Raw genomic sequence first — 18,994 nt, forward strand, 5'->3', positions numbered from 1 at the left:
GCCATGGTTAATATAATTCAATGATTTAAAAATCATTAGCAAATAGCAAAACACTCCAGGGTGGTAGACCAGGACCATTACGTGCACATTTTTATGTTTTTTATAATTTACCTGTTTGAGCTATCTTTGTGCAAGTAAAAACAGAAAAATTACCATCTAAAATTTTCACAGAATCATTGGATCGAAGCGATAGGCTTTGCATTTATACAGTACTAGTTGGTTAACTTTAAACTTAAGTATGATACGTGGTGGTACACTCTGTACAAAATCTCGTTCATTACAAAGGCTTGCAAGTAAAGCAATCAGAAAGCAACCAACTAATGATATTCTGGGTGAGTTGTAATGTACTACTTGGATCCTATAACTGAAGGTTGGCATGAAGATTAATTTCACTCAGCTACCTGCCCACTAAATTCAAATTTTTACCAGTTGACTTAAGCTCCTGCATAAGCAGGCATATGGTAAAAAAAACTCTGTAACTCAACACTGGAAAGTATGACATTATACCTGAAAATATACAAGATTTGACATGATGGCGTGCAGTGGTTTCTCAATTTTTTGTTTACTATTTAGGCGATGAATCAGTTTGAATGCGGAAAATTTTGTTATGCCCCTTTACAAGTTTTGTGCGTACGTGTGCCCCACATTACACTTCATGGCTATAACTTACATGAACATCACACAATTTAATGTAAAACCTGCGAATTACTGTAGTACCAGAAATAGCGGTAGTTATAACCGTAACCGAATTTTTCTCACTTAACAGTTTTACGGTATCACACACAACAACATGCAAGAAGACTAAAACACACAAAATCTGGATTTGCTACATGGCCTTCAACACCTTTAGACTTTTCTGGAAGTTTAGGGTCAAGCTTATGTATTGTGGGAGGAGCTCTCTTCTTGGGAATGGTAATATGTATAACTTTTTAGTAATCTATGGCCTTATGTCAGTGCAGCTTGAACTTTTCAGAAAATTTGAGTGTAGTGGTCGCAGTTGTATAAGCCCATATGTTTATAAAGTGCAATTTATCATGTTTCCGATTTATTCCATTTGTCCCTGTAGTAAAATACCCCACTTCATAAACCTGAAAACCCTTTTTTATAAGTCGATTTTCAAATGATGATTGCATAAAATTGATGCACAAAAGTGACAGTGTACAAATGTACTACATATTATATTCTAGAAAGTCTGGAAATACAGAGACTCACTCCCAGCTTTTTTAGCTCACCTGCTTAATAAGCCCAAAGTGATCCTGTTCCGAGGCGGGCTTATAAAGCGGCGACCACTGTCTATACCAGGGGTGGCCAGACCTGCTTCATGCTCGAGCCGCATATTACCAATTCGAGCTTTAAAAGAGCCGCAACACAAACACAATAAAAAATACGAATTTATTCACTCACAACGAAGTGTAGCTATTGATAAACATTAGTGCTGCGTGGTGATACTATGAGTCTCCACCTGGGCTTCACCAACTCTTTTTGCAATTATTAGTGTAACCGTAACCGAGACTTAAAACTAGGTCAGCCCTGAGGTACAGCTTCAAACTGACAGTTTACTTAACTACAGTGTACAAGTTAGCACACTTCTGTACAATAATGTCCTTTTTGGAGTGTAATTTGATTATTACTAACAATGAGTCCATTGTTACTACGTGTGATAGAACGCATTGTTTCATAATCTGATCAAACAACTCGTCTAGACCGGGAAAATGCATGTCTAATTCAACAATGCAAATTCATTAAAGAGCCGCAATCAAAGGCTCAAAGAGCCGCATGCGGCTCGAGAGCCGCAGTTTGGCCACCCCTGGTCTATACTTTAGTGTATTCACATTTGGCTGACAACATTGATAACTTTATTTCACAGGGGTTTTACAAGTATGTTAATAGTGCAGAAGTGCAAGCTGCAGAAGTGGCAAATGAAAACAAACCGCCAGCTGAAAAAGAGAATGAAGAAGAGGAAAAAGAACCTGGTGCATACAATTCATTATTTATTATTATGAATATAGTGATACATTGACCACCAATCTTTGACCCAAAGAATTGGACATTGTTTGAAATAGCACTATACATAATGTTTTTTTGTTGTCAATGTTATAATGGGAGTGTGTATGCTAAAATTACGCTCTATGATTCACAGAGATAAATTCACATGCGTGATCCAAATACCTTTTCTTGGCATTTTAATTAAAGTGTTGCCAGAAACTGTGCACATGCTAGGTAGCTGCGCTGCATTTGTGAAAAGAGAGAGTAAAATCCAGTGAAAAACATCATAATATAGTCATTGTTATTTGTGATTTAACTTTATTTCGTAATAGAATGATCAATTATGGCATTTTGCTTCTTTTATCGTAGACATAGCTCCGTATGTACCGTGTGCATACAGTATAACTTTTTAAGAGGCTTTAGGTAGCTTTGATTACGCTACATTACAAATTCAAAAAAAGATAGCTCAATTGTAATGGTTTCGACAGAACATGCAAATAGGTATACTGTTTTTGTGTGGATAGAAAATCCATGCTACACATCAAGTAAAAACTGTGAACTGTTCCACCATTCTGCACTTTGCATAAAAAGTAATGCATGAGAGAGCAATTATTTTCCACTTTTCATATACTGTAGTCCATTGTGAGGTTAAAATCCTAAATTGACCATGTCACCTGCTGAATTAAAAAGTTTATTAACCACACAGTAATGGAATAAAGGAAATGTGAAGCAAAATATGGTGTGCCAAATGCAGTGATGATATCTGAGTTTTAATTTATCTCTTTGGTTTACAACATCAGTATCAATTGTGATTTATATTGTTGTCATACAGAAGTTATTACTCTGGAATTCCCACCACAAATCCAATACCTTATCATTGGAGGAGGAACATCTGCATATAGTGCAATGAGAGCAATAAGAAAGAGGGATGTCAGTGCTAAGGTGCTGAATGGGGCTTATTCTGCCTGTCATTTTTCTATCTTATGTAATTAAAATGAGGTTCATAAAAAACAAATCAACGAAATTGGCACTCACCTAAATTTTCTGCTGCTTTTTATGAAGGTCCTTATTATTAGTGATGAAACACAAGCACCTTATATGAGGCCACCACTATCAAAAGAGCTGTGGTTTAGCGATGATCGGGAAGCAGCTCACAAGTTTGAATTCAAGCAGTGGAATGGAAAATGGCGAGATATATTTTTTGAAAAACCCAGCTTTTACTGTAAACCAAGTGAACTTGATGCAAAGAATGGTGGCGGTGTTGCACTGGCATTAAACAAACGAGTAGGTTTATTTTAGCAGTATTAGAATTTCCAAACCTCAACCACACAGCTTTAAAAATCGAGCCACTCAATACATCTTCTTTCAAAGGTTGTTTCAGTCGATGCTTCTGAAAATAAAGTAACTTTAAACGATGGAACAGAGATAAAATACGAAAAATGTTTAATTGCAACTGGTGGTCAACCTAAAAACTTGCGGACAGTAGCAAATGCAGGAGACGAAGTAGCAAAAAGGACGACTTTGTACAGGAAGGTGAGGTAGCATTTAATGTGAACGCCTTAGTCACTATTGCTCAGTAGATTTTAATGACTATAATTGTAATGTTTCTATATAGGCCAGTGATTTCATAGAACTTGACAAAATTACTAACGATGTACAATCAGTTACGGTTATTGGCGGTGGTTTTATGGGAAGTGAAATTGCATGTGCACTTGGCCACAAAGGTAAAATTTAGTGAATAATTCACTTAAAGTTAAATTCATTCATTTTACTCAGTGTGTAATACAACCCCATTCCTTAGTTTTCATGATGTCATTTACAAAAACAGTTTCTGGTAATGTCATTTATAGGACAGAAAAATGGCTTCCAGGTCAATCAAGTCTTTCCTGAATCAGGAAACATGGGTCTTGTGCTTCCCGAATATCTCACAAAATGGACTACAGAAAAAGTCAAACGGGAAGGTGTAAATGTGGTGACTGAAAGTTCAGTCAATCAAGTTACAATGGAAGGTGATAAAGTCAAAGTTACAACAAATATTGGCCAAGAGGTGAGTAACACATGGCCTTGGATGTATTTGATTCCAATGGACATTGCATTTACTGTTTCTACCTACATAGTATTCAAAGAAATAAAATTGAAGAGCTCTAGTTTGTTATGGCAATAATGCTTCTTTTTCCTTCATAAACTCTGACGTAACTCTAAAAAGGCCCTTTTAGGATTAGTACAGTGGTTTTTAACCAGATTTAAATTTTGAAATTTTAGGTGGGAAATAATTAATCCGTATATATTTTGTACACAAAAATCATACTCACAAAAGAAATTTTGTTGTAAATGAACACATAGCCTATTATAAGCTGCAGCTTACTGTTTAATTCACTTTCTGCAGTGTAACCACTGTTCAATCACTACATACACCCAAAAACGTGTATCCAACATACAATTGAATTGATGTTAAGCAAATTTGAGTATTATGTATTATTAAGCTAAGTATACTTTGCATTTGTGGTAGGTATCAGAAATGTAATGATTGGATCACAACAAATTGGTTAAATTGAAGTGTTTAGTTGGTTGCATTTAATTATATTTAGAAGTGAGGTTACTTAAGCTTTAGCCAAAAACAAAACTGGAAATTGTAAAAAAGGGGGCAAATTTGGGTTTGGTAGTTGACGTAAATGGGAAAACAAATGAAAAAGGTTACGAACCGCTGGGTTTGTTGTTCGTTTTTGCTTACCATTCTCTAAAATGAACTAATGATTGTGTATAGGAGAAATATGTGTTTATATTTGATAATGCAAGAATGTATAGGCCACAACATTATCCTTTATTTATATCTGCTTCCTCTTGTTAAAAGGTTATTTTTCACAGTTAGCAAAGTAAATTTTTGTTTCAGATTTTAACTGATCATTTGGTAGTAGCTGTCGGCCTTGACATTGACACAAGCCTTGCAGATTCAGCTGGAATTGAAATAGATGAAAAGCTTGGTGGTTACAGAGTAAATGCAGAACTGCAAGCAAGATCCAACATATGGGTGGTATGTAAAACGTCTGACAACGATGTTAACCAAGTATTATATTATCATTCATTTTTTCCTTATATTTTTAGAGCTAATAGTAAATTTTTCTTCTTGATTTAGAAAGCCTAAAATAAGAAGGTCAATCATTTTTCACTGAGCATTAATTAGCATTATTCATACATACATATGCAAAATAAAATCTTGGTATGAAGCCTAGTTATGTGATAGGCTGGGGACGCGTCATGTTTTTACGACGTCAAGTTGGGAAGAAGAAGAGTTGAACATCACGATCATGCGGTTGTCAGTGGTCGACTAGCAGGTGAAAACATGACCGGCGCCCAGAAACACTACTTTCATCAATCTATGTTTTGGTAAGGGTGGTTAATTTGTTCCATAACTACATTCAATTATTTTCTTTTATGCAATGCCATTTATTCGGTTTGAAGGCAATATTAGCCTTGCCTTTTTAGGCTATTTCTGTTAAATCTTACGCTGTATATAATCAACTATGCAAATGAGATTTTATGCTTAAGGTCTGATTTGGGGCCAGATGTAGGATATGAAGCTATAGGCCTGGTTGATTCTCGACTTCCTACAGTTGGAGTATTTGCAAAAGCAACTGAAAAGGACACTCCGCGTGCTGCTGAGGAGGAAGGGCTACGGTCTGAAGGTAAATTTCTTTTAATTAATACTGTAAAATAACAAGTCCACTTTAAATCATTGATGTTAATAAAATGAAGTTAAAACACTCACGGGTAATGAAAGATATTTATATTGATATGATGACGATTTATGTTATTATTACTATCAATTTGCAGAAGTCCAAGAAAGTGGTGCACTTGCTCATAATTTTGCACCTCCAGCACCTGCCACCGAAAATAAAGAATTTGGGAAAGGAGTCGTATTCTACTTACGAGATCAGAAATTAGTTGGAATTTTACTGTGGAATGTCTTCGGAAGGATGTCAGTTGCCAGAAAGGTGAGAGTGCATATTTTACATGACATTCATAAGCGCATAGAAACAATATGTATGTTTAAAGACACAAGTAAAGTTGCAGGCACAATTATAAGTGGACTATGTGAATAATAAATCAAACTACCTCATGCATTTGCAGCTCATTCGAGATCAGCAAAAACATGAGGATTACGGAGAAGTTGCCAAACTTTTTAAAATTCACAGTGATGATTTGGACTAAGACCATGTTACAAGGAATGCATTTTATGGGCATATTCGTGTGAACCAGGAGTGGTGCAATAAACAATAGTGAACATGCTATAGCTATATATAGATTATCTTGCACACTCCCATTTCAGTTGGTAGAGATAATACGTGGATGCCAAATATGAATTAATCTCATTCTGTAGTTTGTATGACAAACAGGTTCAAAATAAAATGATATTTGCGAAGTCTTAGTGTGTGGTTTAGCAACATTTATTCTTCGAGTCACTATTCTTCGTGCTCAAACTGACAGTTGGCATTTCTGATGCAAGATTGCTGAAGCTGGCTTCACCACTGTGTAATTGCATGGTTACAGTTTTGCGTATGGCAGTAATGAAACAACGTTCAACGTTTGTAGAATCTTTAGCACTAGTTTCTATGTGAGGATATCCACCATTGTTTTTACACCAGTTTTCTACATCAGTTTGATTGATTTCTATTTCGTTTGAATCCACATCAACTTTGTTACCAACGATCAGAAATGGAAATTTCTTTGAGTGATCAGGGGATATGTCAGCATAGTAAATAAATTCATTTTTCCAAATTTCCAGATTATGAAAACTCTGTGCATCATTGACCGCATATGTAAGGACACAGCAGTCTGCACCTCGATAAAATGGTGTTCTCAAACTCTTAAATCTTTCCTGGCCAGCTGTGTCCCAAATTTGTAAAGTGTATTGCTCTCCGTCGACTGTCATGTTCTTTGTTAGGAACTCAACTCCTATTAAAAGAGTAATTATAAGAGTTGCCAGTAAAGAAGCATAGATTTGTAGCTATATGACTAGGTAAAACACCTACCGATGGTATGGTAAGATTGAGCATCAAATTCACCGGTTATGAAACGATTCATAATAGAACTTTTTCCCACACCACCATCCCCAATCAAAACAACCTTGAGCACCCTGGGTTGTTTACTCATGATTTGAATGTGTTTGCTGAACAGTCTACACAGTCAAAAAAACAGCCGACATTTTAGTTAATGTATTGTCAGTGATCATTTTTGCTGTAATGCATATTACATAAACAAATATATTACCATAACCTAATTTTTGGCCTTAAGATTGTGCGCACATCTACCTTGTTAACTTGTAATAGGTTTAACAAAAAGGTCTACTTAACTGATATAGTTTTCAGCTTCTTGTGAGTTGAATGAAGTGCTACTGCCAGACTTATGTATTTAACACTAGCTTAATATTGCCAGCAACAAACATTATATTTCAAACTACCATTGATGACATGTAGAAAGGGTGGATAAAGCATCATTGGCCAGACAAATATACACTTAATAACCACAACGAAGTACGATTAAATGAATTCCATAATAAAATGACACTGCTTATAATTTTAAACCATAAAAATGAATTGTTGGTAAATATTTTTATCAATTCAAAGGAATTTTTAAGGCTTAAATTGTAGTATGAAAGCTCAAATGTGTCTGCACATGTGCGTCATTGTCATTACCCTCATGATTTCTGACAAAAATGTTGGTTAACCCTTAAACTGTAATTACTGTTCTGTAACACAAACAGCGATTACGGGCCTCTCAGGCCCAATAGTAACATAATCTGAAAAAGTAAGTCAATCGTATCTCAATTCATTACATCGGCTGTATTTGTTTTGAGAAAATGATTTTAGGCCAAAGTTGCCTATAATGCACGAATGTAGCAACAGGAATGTGAATGAATGAATGTTTGACAAACACAACCCTAACCGGAGACGCTCCAAACATATCGCTAACCCGGTTAGCAGCGGCGACACCTAACTATGCACACATATGACATATTTTGGTTGTTATTGAGTGCACCTAAAAAGAACTCATCTTATTGAGATCCACTATACAAATGCAATGTAACTTACATTGATTATAATTCTAAAGTTTACTCTAAACTACAACCGATGCCCTAAATTGCAATTTTAGGTGTACTTTAGTTTTTAGCCTACAAAATTATTTTTGGACTTATTAATCCTTACACTCTGGTTTTAAGTTTTGCAAACGACACTATTTTAGGCATTTCCGGAGCAACAGCTCTAAAAACCAAAAAAGATAAAAGTTAAAACAATTTTCTCTCTCACCGGGCCTCCCAGGCCCGTAATAACTGTTTAAGGGTTAAATCATAATATTTTTGAGTATTAACATTTTTTAAATTCCTGTATATGTTATTTATTGTTTATTATGTGTTGTAATAGTGAAATATTGAAAAAATATATTAATGTGTCAAGGAAAATTATCATTTTGTTAATTTCCTCAGTTATCTGTTAACCTTTCAATTTTGATTTACAACAATCAGTTGGCCTACACCTTGCCTGCACAAAGGACGGGCAGCATTGGACCACGAGTTGAAGTGCACACGGAATTTTGCTTCAGCACACCTGAGATTTCAGCGAAAACTGTCATACTCTGCACTCCAGTACACACCAAATTTTTTATCTTCATGCCGATTTATAATAAACAAAAACCGGTTTCTGAACGCTAATTACAATTTATAATAAATAAACAAATAATTGAGGCTTCAGTGAACGCCATCACGCCAAAACTTATATGCACAACTTCTTGACAAAAACTGCCGTAATTTCACGTAAGGACTACAAAGTTCCTACACTATGTTCTTTGCGCAACAAAATCCACTCAAAAACATTGGTTTGAAAATAGCTTTTTTAATTACGTAAATTGCTTTTGTATACTGGACCTTTCCAATGTTCTGATCAAAAGAAAGTGTTAAATGTGTAGGTTTTGCAGTCCTCACCGCTAGGGTGCGGCAAGGCGCTATGCTCTTGACATCCATGGCATGTTATTTTTCATCTTTTTTTTTCATTCTTATTTTTCATCTTATAAGCAGGTAAATTATAATCAACAATCCGAAACGAAAAATGCGTTAATGCAAGAGTACAATCATTTTTTTCGTTTTTACCAAGTCAAATTCCCCAGTTTTAGGCTAGAAATGATGGTAGCGCTAAAAAGTTAAATGTTTCTGCTGCTTCTACATGTCATGTTTAAAGCATATACGAAAACTTTTTTTTTTTTTTTTTTTAACAGTTTGTGTTTTGAAACAATTGTCTGTGCTTGTATGCTCGTGCTTCGGAATATGCTGTCTGTTAATAAAATGAATTCAAATTGGCCACGCAATTGGTGTGTGTGTTATGAAATTTTGTAAATCCTGAAACGGAGTTAAAATGCGGTTCAAAAGCTTAATATATGCTACGAAATTTCTTTTTTTGCTTTCTTTATTCGCTATTAAACAAATTCATTGCGTCATCATGTCCATTTCTCCAGCGCAATACTACCTAGGTACTAGGACCTAGGCCCAAGGGCTTCTGTTTAAAAATTCGTGAAGTAGTAACAACATTTCAAAATGCATGAAATAATTCATTTTTGCAAAATCATGGTAACTGAAATCAAAATTCGTAAACATGTAGACTGCAGGGATGGCGAACCACTGACCCGCGGGTCACGAAGTGACCCATCACAGATTTTCAGTGACTCACTTGTCTTTTTTAAAATAATGAAATTTAAACAAATATTTAAGCAAGGAATAAATGTTTCACTAAATATTTGTAATAAGGCCCCCACCTATTTTAATCTAGTACCGTACCGAATTGCCATATAGCAATCTGACACAACTAAAGCCGTATAGTAGTGCGTTATCAGTATCACGGCAAGTTACTGGGTGCTTATAACGTAATAAAGCTATTGTGCTCTTGATTGTTAGCAAATCATGTTACATTTTTGTATCCTTTAGTGACTGCATGCCTCTTGGCTGTTCAGGATTAGTGTGGTCTGGTAAGCTGCAAACATTTAATGCCTGCAAGTAGCCCTAAGTTTTTAATGTATGACCCACTTTTTCTTTTTCAAGGATTAAGGTCTCTTTTGTGACCCATGCACTAAAAAAGGTTCGCCATCCCTGATGTAGAGCCTAGCTTACTAGGCTATATGTTAGAAGTGCATATCATGAATTTTCAGTTTCGAAAATATGCAAGCTTAACAAAAAGGTAGCGTCAATTTTACCGACTGCTTGTTTGTATGAATATACCAAAACGGTAAACAGCAATTATGTGAAGTCGGTAAATCGTCTCGGTAAGGCAGACTGGTGACGCTTTAAATTTTTCTCAAACCACCGAATTGATTTAGGCATAGCTGCCTTGGCTAGTCTGTATTTATGAACGAAGTGACTATTTCACCGGCGTCTGTTTACAGAAGTTGACAATAATGACAATACAGTGACCGGAAGTTTTTCGCTGATGACTTTATGACTCTCGTCTCTCAACGAGGAGGAAAAGCAATACAGCGGCGTAGGCTAATGTTTAACGATCATGTAAGCTAGGTCTCGGGGTCTAGTATACAAGTGCACAACCACAGGGTGCCGTTATTTACTAGACCCCAGCTACTCAAATTGTGACGTCATTTGGTTATGCACTTGTATACTAGATCTGACCAATTTTGTTTTGCATGTCAAGCAAACTTTAAAACAGTCAGAATCACTTTACTGTATTATAATACTAAAGCGTCAAGTGCTTCTTATTACATAAAAAAATTTATATTAGGACAAACCCACTTAATATGTATCTTGTACAATTTTTTGTTTTACAGTGAAAAAAATAGCTTGTTCTTTGGCTGACTAATAAAATACATTACTCAATAAAAATGGAAAACATGTTAGAAAATCAATTAATGCAGGCAGCACAAGTTGTGGAACAGCAACTTGATGCTGAAATAAACAGACTGGATAACATGGATGAAGATGAACTGGAAAAGATCAGAGAAAGGCGGGTACAAGCAATGAAGAAAGCCCAAGTTCAGAATCAGGTTGAACACCTATAGATAGCATATACGACTTATACGTATTCTGTAATGTTCCTTTCTGCATTACACAATATAGTGTCAGAAATATTGACGTTTTCACATTAAGTGTTATTTTTGCAAAAGCTATAAATGAAGTACCTTACCTAATTATGTTTGTTATACAGGAATGGGCTAGCAACGGTCATGGCATTTATAGTGAATTGTCTTCTGAAAAAGATTTTTTTGATATATGCAAGCAAAGTAAAAATGTTGTCTGTCATTTTTACAAAAACACTACTTTCAGGTAAAATAAACTTCAGATGTATTTAATGCCTTTCTGAAAGAAATGTTTTCAACATAGATGTTCAAGTCGATCCCAATATGCTCATTTTAATTTTAGATGTAAGATACTCGATAGTCATATCTCCACGCTTGCTCAGAAGCATATGGAAACTAAATTTATCAAGCTAGATGTAGAAAAGGCACCGTTCTTGACGCAAAGGCTTGGCATAAGGGTCATACCTACCATGGGCCTCATCAGAGATGGGAAAACTAAGGTAGAAGTTTACTGTTATCAAAAAACAAAGATAAGTAGGTCATCCTATTGTAATACACATGTATATATGATACTAACTCATGTAACTTGATTTCAGGGTTATATTGTTGGTTTCACTGATCTTGGAAATTGTGATGATTTTTCAACTGAAATGTTGGAGTGGAGATTGGGATGCAGTGAAATCATCAACTACAAAGGTGATCTGGCAACACCTCCTGATAACCGCAAGACTGGGACATCTTCCACAAATGCTGTGGGCAGCAAATCAAAAACTATCAGAGGACATGATGATGATGACAGTGATTCAGATTTTGAAGAATGATTGTTGAGTATTAATATCACTGTTTTATAGAAATGTTGTGCTTGGTGATGTACTTCAAGCAACATATTGCAAACTTTCAAATGATTAATAAATTTCTGTGTCTACTTTGAGAAGTAATATATAAGCATTTTAAAAATGCCCTTTGACCTTGTAGCACTCAGTAGAATTTCCTGCAATTACTATTTCTATGTTATAATATACTGTGAAACTAGTGTGTAGTTCTGTTTTGTGCTACATTTTATGTATTCTTTCACTAATAAAGTCATTTTTTTCATGTGCCTGTTTTTATTGATGCTAAACCAAGTATTTTAGAAAACACAGCAGCGTTCTCATAGGTTAAAGCCGACCTGCAGGAACACAAATAAGTTATCACTTCATTCAAGACCCTTTTGTAATCAGTATCCACCTTACTGCATGCTATCCATAATTCGGTTGGAGAAACAAGATAGTGCCAAGTTTTGTCATCTTGACACTTTCAGATGCCACAAACCATCATTTAAATAATGAATGGTCTCGATCCCAATGCCCTTATTCACTTTCAATCTAGTAAAAAGTAAACATAAAACTGTGTTTGGCAGTAGTTAAAAGATGAATGCATATCATCACAATAGATAGAAAATATAACACTGAAAGTCATTCAAAATATAGAAGATCTGTATAACTCACATATCTTCAGGGCTCAACTTCATAAGACCTATAGCCAATGCAGTCTGCTTCCCTTCTGCATGCACGGCCTGTAAAGATGCACAAAATAAAAAATGTTCCCACTTTTCTCCCCAGATAACCCAAAGCTCTTAAATTCAAAATTTAAGTTAACAAAGAGTATTTTGTGGGCCCTAGGGTGACAGAACCTAATGTTTCAAAATTACAGGTAGGTAAAAAGCCAATTATTGTAATGTAAGCAGCCATGTAATTCACTTCATTGATGAGTTGTCCAAGGCTAGACTTTACATTGCATTCTATAACTTAATGGCTCTACACAAACCTACTGTGACTTCATAAACATTGCGGTACTTTATAATGACCAAGTAGGTTAGCTAACATAAAAAGCAACAATTGGACATAACTAGTTGTGTTTAATGCCATAATCACACTGAAAAGTAAACCTTTTAAATCATACAAATTTTGATTCTACCTTGCTCTTTTAATAGACAAAAATTTAATTTAAAACTTTTGACTTCAATATGAAAAAAGATGAGCTGATTTGAGGTATTTTATGTCAGTGATGAACGAGTTTCTTGTTAAAATGTTGGCAGACAACCAAAGTGGAGCTGTGTCATTCAAAATTTCTTTAACCATCAACAGCTGTAATGACTTGGCAGACAACTAAAGTGTGGCAAGCGAGATGAGAAATAAATGTTTCCAACAAGATACCAAGTCCATGGAAAAGTGATATCAAAAACGCTGAGATAGCAATATAATGACAGACTAGTTTTGGTGCTGTCATGTTTGTGTTTAACAGACTTGTAATGAAATGGTTGTTTATCGTTACTTATCCTGTAAGGATGACCACTTCAATTACAATGTTTGTCTGTTGAATTGTAGTCCTCGATAATAAATGAGTCTCAGGTCGTTGTTTCGCTTCTCTTAATCTTAGAATCAATTGTACACCTCGACAACTGTATAATCTGGTTATATTGGAGTTTCATTGAACGAACAAATCAAGATAGAACACTGTGACAGCAACAGCACAAAGACATGTTGCGGCGTTGAACGTAGAAACCAAAAGAGACTGAATGAATCAAAATGCACGCACAGTAAGAGGGAAGCATCGATTACGTCACGCAGTGTTATGCTTCGCTGATTCGATAGACGAGAATTCTATGTCGTACACAATTTTATATTATATTAAGTGATATATTTATCACAGACTTAAACATAAATTTGGCAAAAACGTAATTTTTCAGATTTGCAACTACACATGCAATTTTTGGCACTTTTTCCTCCATGACTGACGATGAATGTAACATTATAGAAAAAAGGGGAAATGCAGACAGGGATGTAAAAAATGAAAGTTGGGCAATATGGCAATATATTTTATAACCACCATCCTTTGGATGGTGAATGTTCTCTGGTCAAAGAGTCTTTTTCGAATGGCTTTATTTAATCCATGTAATTTCATTTACCTATATTGGTTCAACCTTTTACAACTACTCCACCTAGACATAGACAGGGGGTTGTACCTTCACCTGTTGTAAGAACGCCTTTTTTATGTTACACTGATTATTCGCTATTGCATTGTCATGTAAAGACATTGCATTGTCCTCGTTAAAAACACAAACAAAGCACATGGTTATATGTTAAAAATGCTAACACTCCATTTTCAAAAAATTTTCTTCCTATTATACGTTTTCGAAAGCTACTTCTTTCACAATTCGTCTTGCGAAAATTCGATGCAATTTCTAACAAAATATTTCATTAGTGTAAAACCATTAACATTACACATTCTTCCTCCAGTTCCCGTAAAAACATGTTTCATATATTTGAAATGCAATGCGCAGGCTATAGCCTATTGCATCTAAATGTTTTGACCTATTTATCTGCAAGTAGAAACACATCATAAAAGAATGAAGCCCAACATTCTCAATCATAAGCTTGAATTAACTGAGTTTGTGTCAAATTATTACAAAATTTTCGTTTTAATTTCTTTCCGAATGTTATAAGATGACATACCAAGGAATGTAAGCAAACCAGAAACCAATGGAATTTAGAATAAATTTAGCCCACTGTATGCTTTTACTATAATTTCAGTGTAACATGTTGTTGTGCTTAATTAAGTAATTTTGTTTAAAAGTAATTGAAACAACTTATGACGCGTAGGTAACATGCTTGCGCCATTCCTTCTACCGTATCATGACACAAATGACGCACTCTTTTTTTGAGCAAATCTCCCGGCACAATGTTGTAAGTGCAGCTACGCGTATACTATCACCTTAACATGGTTAACTGTCAACCGAAGTGAATGATAGAGTCGGCTATTGTTTCCTCACAATCAACTTCTAATGTTTCAATTCCAAGATGGCATGTAATGCTTCCTTGCCATAGGATGCTTGATCATCAGAGGTTTAGGTTATAAATCTTCGATTTCTTGGCTTATGGCCATAAGATACACAAAGAGCATTTAAGTGTTTAAAAAAGAAACAGTTTTCAACGTTATAAATATCTTAACCAATTGGTTGTATTAAAAATGACGCAGTTATTAATAAACAGTAATTTTCGAAGGTTTTTTATAATGTAAGTACAAAAATAGAGCAGTAGCAAAGATGAATTGACAATTGACATTAATAAAGTAATTGCAAGTTTCTACTTAGTACTAAAAGTCAACTTTGTCTCTACCTTATCTACAATTGACATAATGTTAGCCTTTTAATAATCTACACGCAGTGAAATTCCAGCGCATATTAAGTCAGATTCGTATTTATGATATCAATATGGCTTCGTTTCGTTTGAATGCTTAATGGAGGAACAATGCTGGCAAATTCGTTTGTTTTTTGGAGGAGTTAGGCTCGTAAATTTTCGATTTCTTCACTCATCGCTGTAGTTTAAAAAAGGTGATTACACAGTTGGAGATAGGAATGCTTTGCCATGTCGTAAACACTCTCATTGTCGAAGCTAAATCAGCTTACCTCAGTAATCGTGAAAAGATATACAAATTTCAGGCTAGTTTCAACATTGCTGCGTCAATTGTACACTGCTTTTTTTCCCGCTTTCTCTTTAAAAAAACAAGTGAGGAAAAGGGCCTGGGACCAGTTTTTCACCCCTAGGGATTTAATTGACAGGCAATTTAACCTGTCCAGCGTAGAGTTCTACCTTAAGTGAAAATCTGGCGTTGCAAGACACCATGATTCCCGGTTAAAGTGCCTTTCCTGTTTGCAAGTGACTGGGTAACTACAGAAATATATATACATAGAGGTCCAGTGTAAGTAGCATGCTCCTACTTTCATTATGTCATTGGAAATTTTGCTCCGTCATAATGACCAAAATTAAAAATGTAGTATGCAACTCCGTAGATAACATCAAGCTTCTAAGAGTACACATTACCATAAAAGTAATGTACAAAGTACATACCACAACAGAATTGTTTCCAATATCATTATTTAGTTTAGCGCCAGGAGAAGTGAGACCAGGACACATAATGTTTGCTCCACTCAAGACAAACTTAATTGCACCTCTGTCAACCTGCTGTCTGGGTAAGATGAAAGGATCTGCAATGAAACAAGCTTTTAATATCAATTTCAAAAATATTTTCATAAAAAAAGGATTAATTCAAATCACATTCCAACACTATATATTTAAAACAACTAAAATCATATGTGGCACATTTTCTTACATTTGTGTAACAATCGCAAAGTTGGATACCAAGGGCTATCTCTTTGTTTAAAAAACAAGGTTTGGTTGCCAACAGTTAGAATTTCTATATGGTCATGGCTGTAAAAAAACAACATGAAAGCCATCAAAATACGAATATCCAAATATTTTTAATATTATTTGCCTGTACAGCCATTAAATTTCCAAGACAGAAATTATATTAACAAACCGACAGCCAATAATGGCTATAGTTGTTGCTATTCTAGTCCACACTGCCAACAATGAGTTATTTTATGTTTCTCATTTTACTAATAAAGTTACAACCACAGGTTATCTTGTCGTTTCACACATAACAAACTTTCTTGATGAGAAAGATATAATTTTCAAAATAAAAATGAAGATACAAGAATATTTATTCACATTAATTTAAAATTGCAATACGTCAATAGCTTGTAATGACATAAGCAGTTATATTATATGAATAATGACATTGATACAGTTCATCATAACAGGGAAACAAGTGATTATCAAAAATTATCAGAGTTATCTCGTGCTTAACATGTTTGAATATCGACTGCACAAGCCAGGAAAAAATATACTTGTGGCGAATATATTAACTTTAAAACTTATATATATTGAAACCAGTAAAAGTTTCTGAACAATTTTTTCATGGTTAACTGCTGAAATATTTGCTTGGCATCTGGGGCCAAAATGCAAATCGGTCCTTGGCAGTCAATCTGTTATAGTATATACTCTAAATATACAATGTATAACATGAACTGTTTTAAAAATAATATGTATGCTGCAGAACATAACTTACACTTACCACTTAATGATCTTTGCATTTTCTTTTTTTGGCCAAATTTCTTGCAAATATGATTCAATTTCTGGCATTTGTTCTATAACTGCTGCACGTATTTGCCGTTGCACTGAACTTTTAATTTGGTTTGTTGAGGAAATATTTTCATTTTCATCGAACCTAGATTTATAAAATTCAAGCATGAGATTTTGTGACAAGCGGGTTACAGCGCCTGCCGCATAAAAAGGCGACTTGAGTTTGGTTCCCAGTTGTGCTGTTGTTGTTACTTTTGGGCGATATATAAACGATACTTGCTCTAATTCAGTGGTATTGATAAACAGCTCCATATTACATAATAAAAAGAAGTATCAGTACATAGTAAAAAGAATCAAAAAGAGTTACCCATTGGAACAAGTACAAAAAATAAGCTTGGTAACCAGGGCTCTAGCAATGACAAATCATCACCAAGTTTACTCACAAACACTTTCCTCAATACAAGCATAAAAATTGTGATACCATAGTCATAATAGTCGAAGTATATTTTATAAAGTAAAAGTATGTCAATGATAATATGAGTCTGCAAATACTTACTTGCGAAACATTATTGAGAAATTATTTGCTTCTGTAACAATCTCCACAACTCTCAATTCCCAATACTGTATATACAAATAAAAGTCCCCTTCAATCTAGGCATTATTTCATAGCGTTTGCGTTGTTTGTACGGTTTTTAACACGTTTTCATGTTTTAATCTAAACAAATTATAGTAAAAAATTTTATTTTATTTGGTCGTAAAATGAAATTTATTTTTTTGTGTAAGATTAAATCTAATATTTAAATTATGTTTTTTAACTTTTTTAAATACATGAAATATTTCTACTGAAAAAAGGAATACCGGTAAATTCCCGAAGTTGATGCTATGTAATTACTTGACCATTCATTGAAAAGCTAGCAGGGCTGCACATAGTGCTAAAATAGAAGGACCGACTTACAAATGCCTTTGGAATGGCGTTTCATAAACTGGGATTCGATAGACAACAGGATAGACAAATTGTGTGCATAATCAATAGCCTAATTTTTGGGGACAGTATCCTAGGGTAGGCTAAACGATTTTAGTAATTTTTGTTGTGATAAATTGATAATAAATAATATTACACATTACACAATATAACCCAAGTACAACTGGGTATGTAGTTTATGTGCAATTGGGTATGTTAAGCAGTCTTTAACTTACAGTGTTCAGCACCACAAAAGCGTAATGATATGATGGCAGGCTTTTATTTCTACCAGCACTTCTACTTGAGCTGGGTAACAGCATTTTCATAAGAGTGTCGCTACTCACTATTGGTTTCCCAATGAAAAAAGAAGCTCACTGTTTTTGACTCTATAGCTCCTATTTACTTTAATTATATGTTCACTTTGGCGATTTTCAAAAACTAATCGCATTTGTTTGTTGCAAATTTGCATTGTAGAACTTGTGTCTATCTGTAGCCTATAAATATATATAGTGAAATTTTATGGAATCTGAATCTGAAGGCTTTTGTTTTGGTCATACCTGCCAGAAATGATGAACAGGCAAATATTATTCACTTTCAAAGCATATATTGCTTAAATTATAAATACTTGGAAAAAAAATTATTGTAGATCCGTGCTTAATTTGTGAAAAGAGTGTCACTTTGAAGATGATTCTAAAAAGGAGCCCTTGTGCTGAGTTACATGCTTCTACTTGCACTTCCACTTGATCTTGAGACTCGTGTTTAAAATATTCTATCGTTTGAATGGATACCACATGGTTCAGTTGGTTCAATTGATAATCTTGAATAGCCCCACTACAAAGTGACAAACATGACTTAGCAACTAGTCCATCAGCAAGCTATAATGGAAGGTGCGGTACATGCACGCACGAGACTCATCAATCTGCATGCCAAACTTTAAACGTTTAATCCGTTTTATTATTAACAAACATGGCAAAATTGGTAGTTTGAATGCCAATTTATAACATATGTATAAACAAAA

General features: G+C 34.6%; 4 protein-coding genes across 6 annotated transcripts; 2 read left to right on the forward strand and 2 right to left on the reverse strand.

Annotated features, from left to right (window-relative positions):
- The first annotated feature begins 153 nt into the window (after positions 1 to 153).
- On the forward strand, positions 154 to 6,406 carry LOC143451911 (apoptosis-inducing factor 1, mitochondrial-like). 2 transcript variants are annotated; one of them, XM_076952693.1, is made up of 13 exons: positions 154 to 332; positions 767 to 912; positions 1,868 to 1,973; positions 2,819 to 2,928; positions 3,049 to 3,270; positions 3,358 to 3,519; positions 3,602 to 3,710; positions 3,837 to 4,033; positions 4,877 to 5,017; positions 5,228 to 5,370; positions 5,533 to 5,669; positions 5,818 to 5,978; positions 6,115 to 6,406. In XM_076952693.1, the coding sequence occupies exons 1-13, from the start codon at positions 239 to 241 to the stop codon at positions 6,193 to 6,195; spliced, it is 1,809 nt and encodes a 602-aa protein (XP_076808808.1). In that variant the 5' UTR covers positions 154 to 238; the 3' UTR covers positions 6,196 to 6,406. The 2 variants fall into 2 exon arrangements, with proteins under 2 accessions (XP_076808808.1, XP_076808816.1); XM_076952701.1 differs by having other exon boundaries at positions 2,822 to 2,928.
- LOC143451925 (ras-related protein Rab-9A-like) lies at positions 5,665 to 8,901 on the reverse strand. Of its 2 annotated transcripts, XM_076952720.1 has the most exons (3): positions 7,338 to 8,900; positions 7,017 to 7,162; positions 5,665 to 6,939 (listed from the first exon to the last, which is right to left on the reverse strand). In XM_076952720.1, exons 2-3 carry the CDS (start codon positions 7,135 to 7,137, stop codon positions 6,422 to 6,424), a joined length of 639 nt encoding a protein of 212 aa, XP_076808835.1. In that variant the 5' UTR covers positions 7,138 to 7,162; positions 7,338 to 8,900; the 3' UTR covers positions 5,665 to 6,421. The 2 variants fall into 2 exon arrangements, with proteins under 2 accessions (XP_076808835.1, XP_076808829.1); XM_076952714.1 differs by having other exon boundaries at positions 7,017 to 8,901.
- A 1,267-nt stretch (positions 8,902 to 10,168) lies between these two features.
- On the forward strand, positions 10,169 to 12,147 carry LOC143455499 (thioredoxin domain-containing protein 9-like). Its single transcript, XM_076955094.1, has 4 exons — positions 10,169 to 11,019; positions 11,181 to 11,299; positions 11,396 to 11,552; positions 11,649 to 12,147. The coding sequence occupies exons 1-4, from the start codon at positions 10,858 to 10,860 to the stop codon at positions 11,871 to 11,873; spliced, it is 663 nt and encodes a 220-aa protein (XP_076811209.1). The 5' UTR covers positions 10,169 to 10,857; the 3' UTR covers positions 11,874 to 12,147.
- LOC143455516 (malignant T-cell-amplified sequence 1-like) lies at positions 12,136 to 17,636 on the reverse strand. Its single transcript, XM_076955095.1, has 6 exons — positions 17,572 to 17,636; positions 17,008 to 17,160; positions 16,204 to 16,301; positions 15,942 to 16,078; positions 12,540 to 12,607; positions 12,136 to 12,416 (listed from the first exon to the last, which is right to left on the reverse strand). The coding sequence occupies exons 1-6, from the start codon at positions 17,580 to 17,582 to the stop codon at positions 12,335 to 12,337; spliced, it is 549 nt and encodes a 182-aa protein (XP_076811210.1). The 5' UTR covers positions 17,583 to 17,636; the 3' UTR covers positions 12,136 to 12,334.
- Between the last annotated feature and the right edge of the window lie 1,358 nt (positions 17,637 to 18,994).

The sequence above is a fragment of the Clavelina lepadiformis genome, chromosome 1, assembly GCF_947623445.1.
Source record: "Clavelina lepadiformis chromosome 1, kaClaLepa1.1, whole genome shotgun sequence".
NCBI classification, from domain to species: Eukaryota; Metazoa; Chordata; class Ascidiacea; order Aplousobranchia; family Clavelinidae; genus Clavelina; species Clavelina lepadiformis.